The sequence below is a fragment of the Lycorma delicatula genome, chromosome 4 (genome assembly GCF_047948215.1).
Source record: "Lycorma delicatula isolate Av1 chromosome 4, ASM4794821v1, whole genome shotgun sequence".
Taxonomy (NCBI): Eukaryota; Metazoa; Arthropoda; class Insecta; order Hemiptera; family Fulgoridae; genus Lycorma; species Lycorma delicatula.
In genome coordinates, this window is record NC_134458.1 from 189,637,754 (window position 1) to 189,658,358 (window position 20,605).

General features: G+C 28.5%; 1 protein-coding gene across 1 annotated transcript in view; it reads right to left on the reverse strand.

The window, feature by feature from the left end:
• Positions 1-20,605, reverse strand: part of LOC142322775 (vacuolar protein sorting-associated protein 11 homolog) — a 94,307-nt gene that overhangs the window by 37,939 nt on the left and 35,763 nt on the right. The window contains exons 5-9 of the mRNA XM_075361851.1: positions 14,438-14,671; positions 10,230-10,383; positions 9,090-9,112; positions 5,717-5,888; positions 147-257 (exon numbers count right to left, since the gene is read on the reverse strand). Of these exons, the coding sequence (XP_075217966.1) occupies positions 147-257; positions 5,717-5,888; positions 9,090-9,112; positions 10,230-10,383; positions 14,438-14,671 (694 nt within the window). The remainder of the gene's footprint in view (positions 1-146; positions 258-5,716; positions 5,889-9,089; positions 9,113-10,229; positions 10,384-14,437; positions 14,672-20,605) is intronic.

A 20,605-nucleotide genomic window follows, 5' to 3' on the forward strand; every position in this document is an offset into this window, starting at 1 on the left:
ACAAATGAGAAGTTTTTGTGATTAAAAAATACAGCATACAAAGATACCTTAATCAGTATTACATCTATTTTGTCAAAAAAATTTGGCAGCAGGATTAAGAATAACTTAATAGTAAAAATTAAACCAACAAAAATACTTTTAGTTACCTGTTCAACTGAAAGTTTATAATCTGTACATAACCTTTTTAAAAACTGAGTTGTTTCTTTGGGAGCTTTTTCCAGAAGAATTCCACCATATCTATTAATATTTTTTACAGCCTGTAACATCAGTATCATTTGATATCACATTTTTTAAATAACAAAATTTAAAAAAAAATATGAACACATTAATTTATATAAAATCAAAGATCATAAATTTTAAAATTACGCAATATCATTAATCTTTTCTGGACATCAGTAAAATGGCTGGAACAACCAGTCCTAGCTGCTCCATTTATTAATACCAGTGGTACACTACATTACCACCAATCATGCTAAATTTCAGTTTTTGAACAAAGACTTGATATGAATACAGATTGTTTCTGTGTATTTTTGAACACATATTTTTTTTTACAGATGCATAAGGGAAATTATATTGTTATTGTTATATCTATTCCTTGCTATTTATATTTTATTTTTATGTATGCTGCATAGACCAGATTCATGTGAACTTAATTTTTCTTCGTGCTGAAATTTAAAGAATAAGTTACTGAAAATAATTGCAAATAATGTAAATGAATGAACCTATTGCTCAACATCAAGTTTAACTTCATTACCACAAAATTGTTAAAGCAGAAGGAACAGTTTTTATGAAACCACAATCACTTAACTATAGACAAATTAAGTTAACAAACTTTAATAACAAAAAATCTGAAAATTAAAATGCTGATAAAGTGACTGCACATAAAACTAATAATCTCTTGCAGGATACAAAATCTTAACTGTTTCAATCTATCTGTCCATCTGTAAAATGATAAATTAACTCAGAAATTTCAATTAGAGTGATTCAAAAACCTGAATTAATTTTGCAGTTATATCTAAATTGTATTTTCAGACTACCTATAGTTACTTCTTACAGAATATGATCTGGTCTAACATGTAATGTTCTAAATCCAAAATAGATCAGAGAATAAAACAATTTTTTATTTAGATCAAGATTTTTGGAAAATTCATATAATGTTTGTTATGGCAAGAGTAAATGAAGTTAAAAATAATTAATACCTATCCATATATGTCCCAGTTACTAGGTGAATGAGTCATGCAAAGGAACAGTTTATTTTATAAGATGATTGAAAACTCATGAAAAACAGAATTTTGAGAATTTATTTGCAAATGCAGATATGATAAAGTTTGTTTTCTTGCAAGAATAATTAAATTGACTTGTAGAATGCCTTGGTAGGATAGAATGCTAGTCTGCTTCATCAAAGATCCTGGGTTTGATACCTAGCTTATCAGGGAACTTCTTACAGTTACTCATGATATGAACATCTTAATAGTTAACACAAGACTAGTAAAAAAGAAAGAATACCAGAAAAAACTATTTTAAAAAAGCTTTGAATTTTAACATAAATTTAAAAAAAATATATACAAAATTGATTTATAGATATATTATTAATCCAATACATGATAAAGGAGACAGGAAGAAGGTGCTACGCAGAACTACACTGTTATCAGTGACTTGTAAGGTTCTCTCCAAAGCTCTTTAGAATAGACTGAACAATAGATCAAACCACAGACTGGAAAATATCAAGAGAAATTCAGAAAAGGAAGGTCATGGGCAAAACATTTATGTTTGAAACTAATAATTACAGATTTCCATATGAAGAGGAGAAACCTGGCATTAATGCTTCTGAATTACAAAAAAGCATATGACTTGATTAACAGGGAAACATGCCAAAGGAATTTTGGGGTTGATAGAAAAATAATGGAAATCATCATAAAACAAATCAGAAACTAAATCCAATATTTGATCCTAGAGAAATCTCAGGGTCATTTAAAATTAAAACAGGGGTGAAACAAGGTGAGGACTCTCATCAATGCTTTTTTTAAAATGGTCTGCTTGAGAAGATTACATGGGTGTGAAGAAAAAAATTAAAAATACTGGGAGTGAAACATGTAAGACTGGCTTACATAAAGGACAATTTGACTGCTTAGTGTTTGCAGACAGTTTTCTGACACCAGCAAAAATTCAAGTGGAAATATTAAAAGAGATAATGTAAACAGCAGGACTGTAAATATTTATGAAAAAAAAAAAGAGTTTAGAATGAACTCTAGAAACTCAGGAAACCGTCTGGAAACAAAACAGAGGAAAATTAAAAGGGTTGAAAGATTCATTTAGATAAAATCATATAACCCAGTTTTTACAAAAAGGTAAAAAAGTAAGATCAAAAATGTTACTAATGTGTTAAGCTAAAGTTGTCTACAACAAAAAGTTATCTGAATAAGACCCAAAATTTAACATTGCAACACTGTGACCTAACCTGAAAGTCTCTACACAATTGAATGTCTAACTTTGAATAAGGTAAGTGAACTGCAAGAAATGGAGAAAGAAAGAAAGATCCTGAAATCCAAGGATCAAGAAAGATTGGAGATGTATGGAAGCTGAGGAAAAACAACTAACTCTACAAGGAAACATAGAAATTATCAGATGTGATGAGGAAATGGAGAAGAATCAAGACTTGATGAGAATTTATTCAGCAAGACATTTGACTATTTCAACAAGGAAATGAATAACAGAAGTTAAACAAGACCCGGAAGAAATGGAAATAAAAATTAATAAGTATTGTGTACAAAAACTTAAAAAAAGTAAATAATTATAGGGTTCCAAGAGAAACCCAAAGAAATCAGTATATATGTACACAGATGAAAAAAGTATAAAACAAATTGAGATAATGATAAAGTTCTGGAAGAAAATAGAACAATAAAAGAATATGTGATGAGTTATTTCTCATTGTCCACAGCGGGTCAAATTAAAAAAACAGAATTAATAAAAAAGGTAAATAGCTGTTCACAAAAGAAGGAATCAGCTTTTGCAGAATTAATTGATTTCTGATTTTAGTATTTTTTGTCAATTACTAAACAAACTATCATTTCCTGAGTTAAAAGAAAAGTTAATTTTGGCTAATAAATGCCCAGAGCATTCAATGAAACTGCACTCAACATTAACTTTGGAACAGAAAATGGAATTATTTTAACATGAATTTAACTGGAAGTTAATTGGAATTGCTTTAACAGGAACTGGTCAAACAGCCAAACCCAAAGTAACTTTGGCTGTTTATTTCTTAACTTTCAATTCTTAAGATTTTACTGCCAGAGATTCAGGTCTTGTGGAACCATCAGGTTATAAGGGATGGGATTAACTTTTTTTTAAACAGAGCTAAATTAAAAAAAAAAAATGAATAAAAGTATATGTTTATTCTAGTAAACAATGATCAAAAATGATTTTAAATTATTGATACAGGTTTGTAAATTTCTTAATCAAAGGCAGATTTGGAACTGACATGAGTCTTCCTTTAGACAACCATAAACGTAATTGATATTTGTAACTGGCTAATATCAATTGCATCACAGATGATGTGTATGCAAAAATTGGTGGCAAATGAAATTATGTACCATTTTAACACTAAAACCAGTAACAGTTTTATCAATATTAAATATTATCAAAACAAGACAGATATTTAATTGCAAGGAATCAAATAGCTTACATGAGGCTGATCTTACTTTATCCACATTCAGCACAACTAGCAAAGATTCATTAATATATAAGGCAAACATAAATTATTCAGCGTATTTTAGAGACTAATAAAAAATGAACAAAGCAATAGAGTATGCATTGATTTTTTTGAAACATTAGTGTAGATATAGAGTTACTGATGGCCTTGAATGAACCTGCTGGCCTGATGTAATGACAGGGAGATTGTCAGCTGAGCAATGGCTACTGTGCAGGAGGAAGCAATGTGTGTACTATGGTTTTATGAAAGCGGATCTGTTAATATTGATCATAGACTTTTCGTTTAGAGCACAATCATGATCCTCCTAATAAAGACTCCTAATAAAGATACCAATTAAACATTGGTATCAGCAGTTTAAGGATACAGGAAGTGTAATGTACAAAAAAAGATGCTGGCACATCTCCCTCTCTGCAGAAGTTGTGGAGCAAGAGAAACTTTTCAGAGAAATTTTGGCAAATTGACTTGTGCGAGTTTAGAACTTTGGAATACAGCAATCAACAATTATGAAGGTTCTTCACAAGTACCTAAAACTTCATGCATACAAATTCATTGGTGTAAGAAAATGAAGAAAATTATTAACCACCCATTACAATTTTGCTGTGGGGATTCCTGATAAAATGAACAATGATAGTACTTTAGAAAATGTAATCTTCTCTGATGAAATAACCATTCATGTTTTTAGTCATGTTAACATTCACAACTGCCAGATTTGAGGTAGCAAGAACCCTCATGTTGTTTGACAAATACAACATGATTGTTGTGTTTGCACACCAAACATCATTTTGTAACGTTCGGTGTGCATTGATTGCTTATGAAGTGATCAAACCATTCTTCTTCGTCAAGCTAATGGTTACTAGTGCTATTTATCTAGACATGTTACAAAGGAGTGTAGTACCACAAACTTAATATTCACAACCCAATGTTTACTTCCAACAAGGTGGTGCACCACCATACTGGAGTTTACATGGTAGGGACTACCTACATGAACCATTTCCTCAACACTAGATTGGCTGTGATGGACCAATTCTCTGGCCACCTCAATCCTTTGATGTTATGCCACTTGATTTCTTTCTTTGGAGGTTTGTGAAAGAGAGGGTATACACAACGAAGATTGTCAACATTAGTGAATCAAAAGAAAAATCCTCCAAGGTGTAATTAATGGAATTAACTGCAGATATTCTTCATAATGTGAGGTATGAAACAGAATATCATCCAAACATTTTACGCCACAAATGTTGCACAAGTGGAAACAGTTTGAAGTTAATAAGTGTTATGAACATAAATGTTTTATGGGAGGGAGGGAGGGATGGAGGAAGAGAGGGAGGGGGAGAGGGAGAGAGAGAGAGAGAGAGAGAGAGAGAGAGAGTGAGAGAGCATGTATGTGGGTGTTATTTTATTGAAATTAACCTTTTTAAGATTCATGTTATTCCTCTGTACTATTAAATTATATTTAAATTCAATCAAATAAGTCACCAAGTACAGAATATTGAAATGAGAAATATCTTCTTAATTTTTCATGAAAGTACTTTTGCAAAATCCTGCATCCTCAGTCATGATTGAATTTAAATATAATTTAACAGTACACAGGAATAATATGACTCTTAAAAGATTAATTTCAATAAATAACACATGCACACATGCGTGTGATCTCACCCTCCCACATGTGCATATATGCGTACACACACACGTACAATCTTTCCAAGACCTTTCTCTCCAAATAAACACAAATTTAAATAATGCAATAATTAACTTCTATTTCAAATTCCATTCTAACCACTTTTTCAATGAAGAAACATGTAAGATTCTACAGTGAATTTTCAGTCATTATTAATACTGTAACAATTTTGGTTTCTTAATAGCTGCTGCAGTTTTTATTTTATGTATGAAGTTGATTATGTAGATTACAAATATCATGATTCAAAACTGACTCCAAATATTGTTGTAAATAAATTTGCAACAAAAATATAAGACAAAAAAAGATATTTCATTTACCTCAGTAAATGTTAATTTACTTAAATAATCGAGAGCTGCATTAAATTGATGATTGTCTTCTAACTGAATTTTTAAGTACCATGAATGCAAGTTATGTTTTTTAGCCAATAATAAAGCGTCTTCAGATGAAGACTGCCTACACACGTTAACTGCAACCTCTACGTCAAAATCATTCTCGATTTTCAGTCTGAAATAATGTACATAATAATCATAGAGAAAAGTTTCCTTTAAATAACAAAACTTACTATAACATATCAAGTGGAGAAAAATGTTTACAGAAGAGGTAGATGATACTTGAGAAACGACAAAATCTGTTATACACGAGTATCATGTAGATGTTTCTGAGTATTAGTATAAAACAAAACAAACATTTTGTATTTATTTTGTCAATATAAATTATTTAAAGTTATTATATAATGATTTACATACAATTTCATAGTCAAATTTAACATACATACACAACTGGTAATAATTTATGATGTTGTAAATATAGTATTCTACATGTACAATTAAAAAGAAAACTTTAAAAACTATATAATGCAACATGTTGAGAATCTTTGTGCATATCAGAACCTGCACAAAGATATTTACAATACTTTAAATCTATATTTAAATGAGATATTAAATTAAAACATCTCCCATCTCCTCAACTGACTTTCAAAACAGTATTGTTGATTTTTGTAAAGCAATAAAAAAAGTATGGATGATGAACAAGTAATTTGTAAAATGTATAAGTAAATGATAAAATCGTTTTACAGCATTCATCAAGTTTACAAATTTTACCGATTTTTCTGTGGTATTTTATTACTTTCTTTAAAACTTAATTTAATAGGAAACCTTATCTAGTATAAATTAATATATATTTTAATAGAAATAATTTATCTTAATTACAACTTTATTTTAAATTAATTTATCCAATTCGTACAATCCTATAAAAATTAAAAAAGTTACTTCATGTACAAATTAAAAAATTGATACAAGTACAAGCTGTCACAAAGTACAGAGAATATAAACTTTTAAATGATGTAAATATAAAAATTCTCTGAATTAAAATACATATAAAAAAATACTTGTTTTTAAATCTAACTCACTTATATGTTTATCAACACACACTCATTTCCTAATCGAGATACCGTACTTAAAGAAAGAGGTGAATCTTTTTTTCAGAATATTTCTGATATTGCATTCAAATAATAACATTCTTCACATGTTTAATATGGGGATAATTTTCACATAGTTATTATTTTTTTGTACTGCTTATAAAATCCTTTACCAAACCCAAAGCTTCTTGTACAACAAAAAAGTGATGCAAGAAACTTTATGTGTTTTTGTCATGGACATCCTCGCATATTCAATGAGAGTATTCAAAGCAAACTTCTTTTCTATTTCTTCTTCTGCAATATTTAAATAGCCAGGATATTCTAATCAGTTTATAATGTTATCTTTTGATACTTTGGTTTCCTACCCACAAGCAGTGGCTATTATAAATATGCAGTGCTAGGCATTTCCAAATCAGTTTCCACATCACTACAGAGTAATGTTTTCCATGCATCGATTAAAGTTGATATAACATACTCAATGCATCAACTTAATTAAAAATAGTCAAACAAACTGACTTGCTTTTCTCTCTCAATACATCCCCACTGTCAATTGCTAACATTAAAAAAGAGCAAACAGCAACTGATGTAAATAGAACCTTCTTAAACATGGTTTTTCATATGTAAACAGAACATTTCACGATTTAAAATTTATTTTAACCTTATGACAATTGGCGTAAAATCTGAAGTCTATGAAATTGAGAATTTACTTGCATAGATTTGTACCGTTATAAATTTATGAAAGTAAATAAATACATAAATATGTACATAAATTTGTACTGTTGTGTTCATTACTACCAGATGGGCACTGTGCTACAGTTATAGCGAAAAAACTATCAAAATTTGTTTTGTGATCCTAATATTCCTTTAGGTACAGTGATATCTTTTTTATCGAAATAAGAATAAGGAGTAACTAGCTAAAGACTAACAGACTAGATATAGGCTAACTAAATAGATCAGATCTAAAATAGAACCTTTACTACCAGGTGCATAGTTGCTCACATTCTATTTTGGGTTTATTCCCTGTCTCAAATCAGTTTACTAACCCTGTGGTTTCATAGAATAAAGATAACCAATCAATATTTAATTACTTATCAAACTTTTACTTATGATAACCTAACAATAGGTGAAGTTAACTTATTTTACAACAATAAGAAAGTCATCATTGAATTTTCCATTACCTTGTCAGCTTACAACAAATTCATTTGATCCTCTGTGTGTTCCAGACAGCCACAAATTATAAACCTAGAAAATCTACTACTCCTTTCTGCAGCATTTATTTTCTAACCACGGAGAGCCTCTAACCATATTTTCATATACCTCAGTTTTCCTATCCTGACCTAGAAGTCCAAATTCCAATTATTACATCTTCACTTCCTATTTCCATTTCTAGTCAGTTTAAATTTTTTTTATGTTGAACATTCCACTCACAGACAGAGAATATGAGAATATGATTACATTATATTAAGGATTTTTTGTCTGAATTCAGCTTCTTTCTCATCACTCTTTTGTTAAAAATATAACAGAGCTTACATAAATAATTTAAAAAAAAATCAAATTCTTTGTTTTTATATTACACACTCCAATACAGCATGACTCCATCAGAGTTCACAGAATCACGAATGTTTCTTCTTGAACACTTGTAGTATTTGATTTCACTGAACCGAAACTGTGGATTGTTTTAATTAAACTATATAAAAAAATACAGAGAAACAATAAAATGAAAACCTGAAATTGTACTGCATTAGGTACAGGAATACATAAGACGAAACTTAATGTATTCAGAGAAAAATTATTACTTTAATCCATTTTTAAAAATAAAGTCCACATAAAAATTCACTATAAAACAGTTAATAACTTGAAAGGAGAAACTAATCAAACGTAAGATTAATAAAACAGTGTGCACAGATAGGTATAGTTTATGAGTCCAATAAAAAAAAAGCTAAGTATTAAGTAATTATTTGCTAGATACAACTGAAGAAAGAAACATTAGCTACCAATTGGGTTTTGAGAGTGATCAAATTTTTCTAGTAATTTTCCAGCGTAATACATAAAAACTTATTATTACTTAAATCTACTAATAAGGCTAAATTTTCAGTATAATTAAGTCCTTGGAAAAAGGTTTTTCTGTAAGATCTGCTGGCATAAGTAGTAAGATATTAAAGAGGGAGGAAAATGAGGTTTCTGGCAAATATATTCAATCTATCATTGGAAAGACTGACACACCTAAACAACCTGCAGTACTGTCTATTTATAAAAAAGTCAATCCAAAGCTCATTTTAAACTACTACCTTATTCTACTGTCTCCTAGGTTCTAGAAAATATAATATAATTTAAGTCATGCTCATAAAAGTTTGTGAATGGAAATAATCTTTAAGAACAATCAATCTATTTAAAATTGAAAAATTTTTCTTAGAATTGTTAATTTTCTTAGAATAAAATCCTTTACAAATTTTGTCTTTATTTATCAATTGGCAATCTAACTAAGTTAATTTATGGAAAACGTGTAAGTTTTACAGTTTACAAACATGTAAAACTTTCATATTTGCTTCTTTATTTAAGTTCCAAGAATTTCATTGTGACTTCACTTCAACAGAAAACAGAGCAAAATATTTAGCTAACCATAACTGAAAAAACAAAGCATTCTGACTTATATTATAAATTTACATTATACAACCTGTATCAAGTCCTATAATCAGCCCCCCAAAGTACATATGCGATTTTGAATCTCCTCTTATATAAATTTATTACATGAAATAACATAAAACTAATTTTGAACGTCACTTCTATCTTAATAATGTTCTAAAATAAAGGAAGTGAATAAATGAGATAATGTAATAATTAAAATTTCTTTGGTTAACTACAGCAGCCAATTATTAAGGTAATATTTAAAAATAATTTGATTTATACTTTGAATAACAAACTTCTTTGATTAAACATATTTTATTTTCTAATCATATTATTTATTTTCTAATCAGTTGTTAAGCATCTGCAACTATTTATTAAAAATACTAAACCAGGTTATTCAAATTCTGATTTTTTTTTATTAAATTAAACAGTATTTAAAAAAAGTAAAAATCTTTCTATTATATTTAAAATAATCATAGCTTTCGCAAACATTCTAACTTGTTGGATGTACTTGAGTTTCAAACTCCAAGCAATTTTAATTTATTTAAATACAAATCTGGCCTGGATTAATAAAATGTTACTCTCATACAAAAAAAAAAAATAATAATAATATTGATTTTTAACAATAAAATCAGTTTTGATTTGTAAAGGATTTTTTAATTTTTAAATGCATTTTAAATAGGTCACATAAGAAAGACTCATGGAGTTAATGAACAAAGAGAAGAAAAAATCATGTTTCAAATACATATATATATATATATATATAAAAGCTATATTGATACTATAAACCTTAATTTAATTACCTTTCTTATAACATATGATGGTTCAAGGCTGCCAATAGTTTTTATATATTGTTCTATTGCACCGTTATGATCACCTTTGCTATATAAATGATCACCATACTGCCGAAAAATATCAATTAAACCTTCTGTATCATACTGATGATTTTTAGCAATCCTAAAAAATTAATAATAAAATACAAATAAAATTTTTTTATAAGAAATTAACTTTTAACCAAATAACTTCAATCACTTTTAAGGCAATGAAAATAAAATATTTTAGGCAAATGATTTTAATGTTTTAATTGTCATCTACTGTATTAATTATTGTTGCTGAGTGCCTGCCACATATTTTCTAAGCAAAGTTTAGTGCTGTGAAAATTCATGTAACCCTTTGTTATCTGGTGTATCATTTTTTATGCTCTCAGAAGTGTATAACATCATGTAACCCTTTGTTATCTGGTGTATCATTTTTTATGCTTTCAGAAGTGTATAACATCATACAAAATAATTTACTTCAAATAACTGTAGCAGCAAACTGAAACTGTCTCTTATCTAACGATTATTTTCTCAAATCATATGATGCTGAAAAAACTAGAATTCTGATTTCTAAAATAATTTAAAACATGACTGACAGCTAATTTAGGATGCTAAGTACACTTCATGATTACTGATTTACGCATTTCATATTATTTTTTTTTAAGCAAAGAAGGAATATATTTAGAACAACAAACTCAGCAATGCACAAATTGCTTCTTGTCTTTATTAAACGGTAAATGCACACATTAAGAATGAGACAGGTCAGTATAAATAATGATACTCAAATAATCTCAAAAATTTATATGTGAAAGTTAATTATTAAACACGGCTCGTTCTCTTAAATAAATTCATTTATAAATGTAATAATCAATGAATCATAATCTTAATAACTATCACATGAAAATAAACAAGAAGAAAACAAAAGTAATGAAATGTAGTAGAAATAACAAAGATGGACCACTTAATGTGAAAATAGGAGGAGAAAAGATTATGGAGGTAGAAGAATTTTGTTATTTGGGAAGTAGAATTACTAAAGATGGACGAAGCAGGAGCGATATAAAACGCCGAATAGCACAAGCAAAACGAGCCTTCAGTAAGAAATATAATTTGTTTACATTAAAAATTAATTTAAATGTCAGGTAAATTTTTTTGAAAGTGTATGTTTGGAGTGTCGCTTTATATGGAAGTGAAACTTGGATATAAACTTGGACTCATAATTAGTATCACTCATTTTTGTAACGCACAACAAAAACTCGTTTCACGAAAAGTTTGTTTACGTCTCACATGACAACAATAGATTAAAAATATAATACCTAATATAAATCAGGTGTTCATATAACCATAAGTTTACTAGTAATTTTACAGTTTGCCACTTTGGCTGCCAAAAAAATCTAGTCTCATTACTTTATTTACAGACCTCGTATATATAAAATTATATGAAATTCAACATCTACTGGCGCTTCTCTTTATCACTAACTTTGGTCGTGTTGCTGTCATGCTCCCCAATAAGCTCTACAACACAAAAAAATGGCGTCAATTGCAAATCATAAAAAGGGAAGGGTTTAAGGACAATAGCTTATTTATAGCTTTATTTAATAAATAATACTAACATTTCAAAACAAACCAAAATCAAATGGATAAAACATTTCGAAATGCGCAGTAATATTATTGTCATTCATACACAAAACGGATGCAAGATATAATTCTATCTCCATGATACTTTCACTTTTTCTTATCAAAGTTAATGAACTAAAATTCTGTAAGAAATTCATTTAACAAACATGCTACGCACAGTGGATCGACATGCATGTTTGAAAGATGTAATAAAACGGGAAATTGGAACAAGCTGTTTTCTATTATGACCTGAATCTCTTACTGAAAAAACTGATTCCTTATTTAAAATACGAACGCACAAAAAACCATCAAAAAATCTGCATATTTCATCTGTTTTAATTTAATTTTACGAAATAAACATTTCATTACTTTCCCTCACTATTTTAATCTAAATTTCATATCTATTAACTGATAATATTCAGCTTTACTGAATGAAACAAAAGCATTTAATGCATTATTTCAAATGTAAAGATTTAAATTTGTACAAACGGTTTATATCTGAGGTACAAACAGGAGAGCTAATTAAAAATGTTTTAGAGAATATTAATGTTCATTTTACAGCTAGTCTCTACGGTAAACAAACAGGAAAAGATTTTTGAAAGTGTATGTTTGGAGCGTCGCTTTAGATGGAAGTGAAACTTGGACGATTGGAGTATCTGAGAAGAAAAGATTAGAAGCTTTTGAAATGCAGTGCTATAGGAGAATGTTAAAAAACAAACGGGTGGATAAAGTGACAAATGAAGAGGTATTGCGGCAAATAGATGAAGAAAGAAGCGTTTGGAAAAATATAGTTAAAAGAAGAGACAGACTTATAGGCCACATACTAAGGCATCCTGGAATAGTCACTTTAATATTGGAAGAACAGGTAGAAGAAAAAAATTGTGTAGGCAGGCCACGTTTGGAATACGTAAAACAAATTGTTAGGGATGTAGGATGTAGAAGGTATACTGAAATGAAACGACTAGCACTAGATAGGGAATCTTGGAGAGCTGCATCAAACCAGTCAAATGACTGAAGACAAAAAAAAAAATCTTAATAAAAAAAAATAAATATCACAATCTATAAAATTGAAAATATACAACTTTTTTGAAAATAATAAAAGGTAACAAATGTTTTTGTAATCTTTCAGAAAAGTGAAAAAAGTTGACAATCAATTGAATCTAACTGAACAGATTCAAAGATGATAATAATGAGTATTACAAAAAGAGTGCACTTCTTACAACCATGTTAAGTTATATGTCAGTAAATTTTCTATTTTTCTATTAATCAAATTGTATTCAAGATACAATTTTAACTGCATAGAGCAGTTAAAATAGCCAAATTAAGCAATGTCAATTCAGACCATTTTTTGCAAGATGCTATCTATGTGATTTTTCAAGGATGATGTATTCATTCAATTTTGTGAGACTAGAAACATACTGAATCAAACAGGCTCAGGCTGACTACTACTGTTAACTGTGGAAGTCCTTGAGGATATATAAGAGCACTTAACTTGCACACTCATAAAATTTCTTAGAAATTATCCTACCAGACCGATCTAGTAACTGCTTTCAGAGCTACAAGAATGTTAAATTACATGCTTACAATGCTGGTCTTGTCCATAATATCAGAGGCAAACAATGTTAAACATATACAGTATTGTCATAAGTTTCAATCTGTCTCTGGATGAAAATGGGATTGAGCAGCTGGATCACATTTATTTTGATAACCAGACTTCACTTCATCTGGAGAACTAAACGAACAGTAAAACCAACATGGAGCAATGAAAATCTTCACAATTTTCATGAATCATTACACACAAAAAATTCTCACCTGGTGTGTAACATGCTGTGGCCATGCGCTAAAGTTTTCTAAAAATTATAAATGTGTACATTGTGAAATTTATCATCTCTTGATCTAACAGTTTATTGCACTGTTTGAAGAAAAATGAGTAAGACTATTGGTTTCAGCAAGAGAGTATTACCTGTTGTACTTCTAATAATGCAGTTACCATGCTGCAAGAATTTTTTCTCATAATTTGATTCCAAAAGGCTTGTGACCGCTAGCGTTTTAGATGTCATACCACCGGATTTCTACTTTGGGGTATTCAGTTTTCAAAATAATTATTATCATTCACTTGATGGACTCAAAGCAAACACGTTTTCAAATCAAGAACTTTAAAACCCATCTTTAAACTTTGCTCTGAAAGTATATTTCACACATTAGCAACAAATATTAAGAAAGCTGGCTGCTGCATGAAACTAATAAGAACTTTTATCATAAAAAGATTATAAATTTATGCAAAGGTAATAAAATTTTGTCAATAGAAGGGTTAATATACAACTCTTGAGTATTTAACAAAATACAGTGTAAGGTTGAAGCTGTTCTTGCTAAAGAAAAATTTTAATTAAAAAAAATATTGATACAATGATGGAGACGATAAAATAGCATCACAATACACTACTAATTACATACTGTCCTAATTATATCTCTAATTACATCTTAACAAAGTATATAAAAATATAAAATTAAAATAGGAATATTTCTAATAAAACTATAAAGTAAGAATATATGGAAAAACAATTTTTATATACTGTTACCTGATTGAAACATCATATAAATTTTTCTTAAACAGTAGTGCTAGTTTAGATTGGAGGTCTTTTTCTGCAAGCTGGTACATTGAATGTGATCCAGTTACAATATAAAACGATCCCCATTCAGTAAGAACAGCTTGAACTTCTTTCAGTGGTACTGAGAATACAATAAACTTATTCTGAATATCAAGAACCGTTAATGTATGATGCGTTGGTTCTAGTTCTGTGTTTCCTTGGTTTCTAAAATCAAAAGATGAAAAAAATAATCCATAACAAAATAAAAATAAGAAAAAACCTAAAATAACATATAGCTATATCTGTATAACTTAGATGATTAAAAAAATATTTGTTTGTGTATGGCTATTAATATTAGGAAGACCTCAAAAGACTGTTTTATTTTATCATAAGAATTCAGACACTTGCTGAGGATTAAATTTTTAGCTTAGAACTAACAAAGATAGAACTAGCAATGATGATAGAACTAACAAAGTCACTGATGCAATCAAAGAAGTATAAGTGACCTTAAGAAAACAAAATGTGTAAAAATACAAATGAATAAAAAAATCCAAAATGATTGTAGAAAATTGCTAAACGCAAACACATATAAATTTTTTTTTTTGTCTTCAGTCATTTGACTGGTTTGATGTAGCTCTCTAAGATTCCCTATCTAGTGCTAGACATTTCAGTATACCCTCTACATCCTACATCCCTAACAATTTGTTTTACGTATTCCAAACGTGGCCTGCCTACACAATGTTTTCCTTCTACCTGTCCTTCCAATATTAAAGCGACTATTCCAGGATGCCTTAGTATGTGGCCTATTAGTCTGTCTCTTCTTTTAACTATATTTTTCCAAACGCTTCTTTCTTCATCTATTTGCCGCAATACCTCTTCATTTGTCACTTTATCCACCCGTCTGATTTTTAACATTCTCCTATAGCACCGCATTTCAAAAGCTTCTAATCATTTCTTCTCAGATACTCCGATTGTCCAAGTTTCACTTCCATATAAAGCGACACTCCAAACATATACTTTCAAAAATCTTTTCCTGACATTTAAATTAATTTTTGATACAAATTAAGTAGAGGATTTTAGAAAGAAGCAAAAAATTAATGACTTATAAAAAGCTGACAATTTGATAACTCTTAAGCATTTTTGCAGTAGTACAGAGTTTAAAATTTACTCTTCTCCAATAATAAAATTGAAAATTATATATACTTTTACAACTTTGATATTGTCTTTCTTTAACAAAAATTGTAATAAATTTTCTAGTTTGAATTATAAAGTAATTTCAAAGTAACAGAAATTCATATAAATCTTTTCTAAGTTAGAAAGTGCAGTTAAAGATACCACAAATAACAAAATTTTGGCTATCTGCATTAAAAAAAAATAAATGTTTTTTAATTTACCTCCAATAGATCAATCAATGTTGAACATTGTTACCACATAAAAGAGTCTTATCTAAAAGAAAATACAAATAACTTACTAGTTATACTTTGAAACATAAAGTTAAACTTCACCTAATTTGTTGAAGAAGGGTAACCCCGTAACAAATCCCCTCCATATCCTTATTTATTACGATAATCATTGAAAATTGCTCCAATTTTGACGATTCAAATGGAGCAACTTTGATTGCTCCAAAGGTTGGAGCATTCAAAAGTTACAAAGAGTTATAAAAAAACGAATGAGGTGTTTTTCAAAGCCTTTCATAATAATATTTTAATCATACATATACTTTTTATTTTTTATTAAGCTAAAAAAATGATATAGAAAACATGAAACCAATTTAAAAAAAACACTTATAAAAAATCACTAAAAGTTTAAAATTAGATAACTATTTTGATTTCCAAGCAATCATCAAGAAATATTGAGGAATGAACAATTAAAAAATTAAAATAAATGAATGAAAATTATAATAATAAACAAATAAATTACAAATTTTATAGTGAAAAATAATTTTAACTCCAAATTTTACCAGTTGTTATCTGTAATCCAAAATCACCTTTTCAGTGTGCTTTTTTATTTTTATGATAATGTTAATGGACATACACCAACAAATATACATACAGAATATTGTAACCAAGCATTTAGTAGCTTTAAACTTAAGAATTCTCAAAATGTTAAGGAATACAAGTTGCTTCCAACAAGAAAAGTAATTTTTTCACTGTTTTACTGTACTTTTTCCACTCTTTCATAAAGGGTGTCTAGGGTAAAGGTATCCAAAGGTAATGGCCTATATTTAGAAAATCAGTTGTTCTAATCTCTTAAATGTAGGCTCAATCAACAGGAAATATCTCCAAAATTTGTTCTGCATACTCTTGAGGTCAGTAGAATAAGCATGTGCAAGCAAGTCGACTCGCAATGCAACTGTAGTCAGACAAGATGTGGACCTCACAACAGAAGGTTCAGTGCATACTTTAGTTAGTGAAGTTTCAATCAATGCAAATAAATTTGGGTGTAGGATGACCAATATTCCATTCAGTTCTATACGCCATTGAACACGCATAACTGATTGAAACTTTGTTAACCAAAGCATGCATTGAACTAAAGCTGTGAGGTCCACATCTCGACTGACTACAATTGCATTGTGAGTCAGCTTGCCTGCACTTGTGTATTCTACTGACCTTAAGAGTATACAGAACAAATCTTGGAGATATTTCCTGTCGACTGAGCCTACATTTAAGAGATTACGATGACTGGTTTTCAATAGGTCATTACTTTTGGTTTGGATACCTTTACTCCAGACTAACTGTAAGGAAAGTAAATTGGTGGTAACAAAGCAAGTTTCACCTGAAACATAAAGTAAATGTGTTGTAAAACAATGGAAATTCTTGCATTGATTATAAGAAATAAAATACATCTAAATCCATAATAGTCCTACAATTTGTAAGTTTTATCTAGTTCTATTTAGTTAGAATTGTTAAAGTAACTGATGTTGTAGGCTATAGAAAATGCTTGAAACTCAAAGGAATAGAGGAATAACCAGTCAAATAATTGATGATAAAAAACATTTTTTTAATTTTTGAGAACTGAACTTCTCAATATTCAGTTAAAGAAAGCAGTGTTCAGAAGCTAGTGTTCATACCACTTAGATAATCTCTTCAATCATACTACTTATATTTTGGAAATCAAATAATTCTGATTGTAAGATAAATAAAATAAGTGTGATAATCAATAAACTAATGAACGTGAGAGAAATACTACCCAAATTTCTAATATGGAGCTGAATTTTCTAATTGATATTTTTTTCTGTAAACTTATTCCCTTCCTAAGTTCACAGAAAAGTTCTGCTAGTTTATTGAAAAAAAAATTCTCATTCTAATTAATAAATTACATTTGACATTATCAATTACATTTTACTTTATCAATGTACAATACCAAAAATTAAAATTTTTTCAAGCTACATGTAAAACTACCTGTTATGTTTCCTTAGCAAATCCAGATTAGCTTAAAGTGTAGCAAATTATAATGAAAGTTTTAATCATACATATGAAAGGTAATTTCTATTTATTTAGAACACTGAAAAATATAAATAAAAAAATTCAAACTGAAAAACTAAAAACAAAATTTATAGAGCACTTATTTTTAGGGAGGAACTTCTACCACCAATGAAATGTTTAAAAACTTTTAAACCGTATTATAACTAATTTTAAAAATTTCATTTCAATGGGCTGAAAAAGTAAAAACATATAAAGCAGATTTTTGGGGTGAAAGTGTTTTTTAAAGTTAAAAAAATTCTTTTTTAGTATTATTTCCAAAGGTATTCTTTTTTGAAAAGTTGAAAAACAAGCACAAAAAAAAGACATTAATTTCAATCATTGAGATACAAACTACACACAATTTCATAATTTCTCATTAAACAATTCTTGACACATAAAGCCTAGCAGAAACCAATAACATACAAATGTGTGTACCATAATTATGATAATTTAATATTTTTTGAGTCAAAGTAGTTCAAAATGTAGAGAAATACCAAAATCATAGCAGACCATCTATATGTACAATATAATCTACATTATATTGCTAAGAGAAAAGGTGAATCTACAAGAAACAATCTTAGAAATCCTAGTTTTAATACATAAATTTACCTAATATATGAATTTACTTTAATGCTTGGTCCACATTTTATACTTTTTTGCGTAAAATTCTTAAATTAAAAAAGCAGATACTGCCTTTTTGCTTAGTTCTATATTGGTCATAAACTAAAATAAAAAAGCAGGATGAAATACTGCTTAGCATCATCCTAACAAAGGATAAACCATATTATATAACGTATATAGTCCCAAAAATAGTTTGTTTGAAAACCCAGTATTATAAATGTGTTTTGCTAAGCATTATTATTTAAAAATTATGATCTTATACAGCAACAAATACATGAAAAAAAAATAATTTCTTGTATTAAAAATATATTTATTATTTAAAATATAAGATAGGATAATAAAAAAAAAATGACCAATGAGATTTATGAATATTTACTTTCATGAACATATTTATTATTTAGAAATTTTTTTAAACAAAATCGTACAAATCATTAGGAATTAAAATAAATTGCATATCATATTAAATATATATAAAGAAATAGACTCTTAACAGTATATTTTCAGAGGAGGGTGCTAAAATATTATAACATACATATGTAACAGTTTGCAATGCCAAAGTTATGCCATGCTCTACCAGTTTATCAGAACTGTAATTATAAGAAATAATTTTTTTGAATATACAATAAAATAAAAAGGTGGAGGAATTACTAAATTGATTGGGATATTTCATAGAAAAATACTTAGTATACTCTTATAACAAAAATTTTTTTTACAATTTTATGAAATGTACTAACCAATTTAGTGACAAAATTGGATTTCAAAAGACTGATGTACAAATGTGTACACATAAGGTTGTGAAATTATAAGAAAAAAATGTTGCTTAATGAAGCTTACTCTTATAAAGTATTGGGAGTATGAAAAAAGTTATGAACATCTGCTAAATTTTTACAACAAAATAATCAACTTTAAGGGTCAGTAAAAAGGTTAAAAATCTTTAGTACTGTTGGTAAAAAAAACTATTAAAATTATGAACTTGTAAGGCAGAAGAATATGTCTTACAATCCTGCCTAAGGCAGAAGAGGAACAAGAATCTAGTGCTGAAAAAAGAGGCAAAGCATGGAAGAATGAGAATGGAGAGTTGAACACAGCTAAATACTCAATGGTCAAATAGAGACCATATAAGACTATTGATAAGATACTGATTTTAATGTTGTTCATTTACCTATATACTCTGGAGAACAGACAATCTATTTGTACTCTACCTGTGTTGAAAGAGAACAGTACCTGTTGAATTATCAAACAAGACATATGGAATGTCACTGAACAATGATTGAATCAAAGTCAATGGAAGATTTGTCACGGGTTGATTTTCCTTTACGAGGTTAACAAGAGTTGAAATAATGGTACAGAAATGAGTAGATAGGAGGAGGAGCAGAAAAATTAATTAGTTTGTTAGAGAAAACAGCAAACCTAACATAAGTTAGTGAAAAACCAATGTTACTGATACAACAATTTTTTGATACAAGTGATACCGTTATAATTTTAAATGAGGAAAATGACACTGATGGACTGGTGGAAAATTTGACATTAACTATACAATTGTGTTCACTATTTAATTGATCGCAAAGATTGTTTCTATTTGAAAGATGTTTAAAAATAAAAATGTAAATCATAAAATTGTTTTATTTCATCAAATTTTATAATTATACTGAAAGTATTATATAAGTAAAATGTAAATGTGACTGTGAAAATGCTCATCTAGAACAAAACTAAAATTTAGTTTTCCCATATTTTTGAAGAATGATTTCTAGATTTTTCCAAATGCACAGTGGGGCCAAAGTGTAAAAGGCTGGTTAAAATTAAAAGTTAGTTTGTTTACTGGAAACTTGATATCAGAGTTTTTGGAGTTGCTGATTGCAAATCTGAAGTCAAAAAAATGAAATTCAAAATGACTGGTAGAAAATTATATGAATTTCATTGAAAATCAGTGTCCCCCTGAATACTATTCAGTAACCCCTAAATAGTGAATTTTAAGTAAATAGGATGATTTTAAAAAATACTGATCTGCCATATTGGTTCTGCCATTTTGTTTTTCACCACTCTAATATCAAATTTATAAGCAGCAACCTCAAAA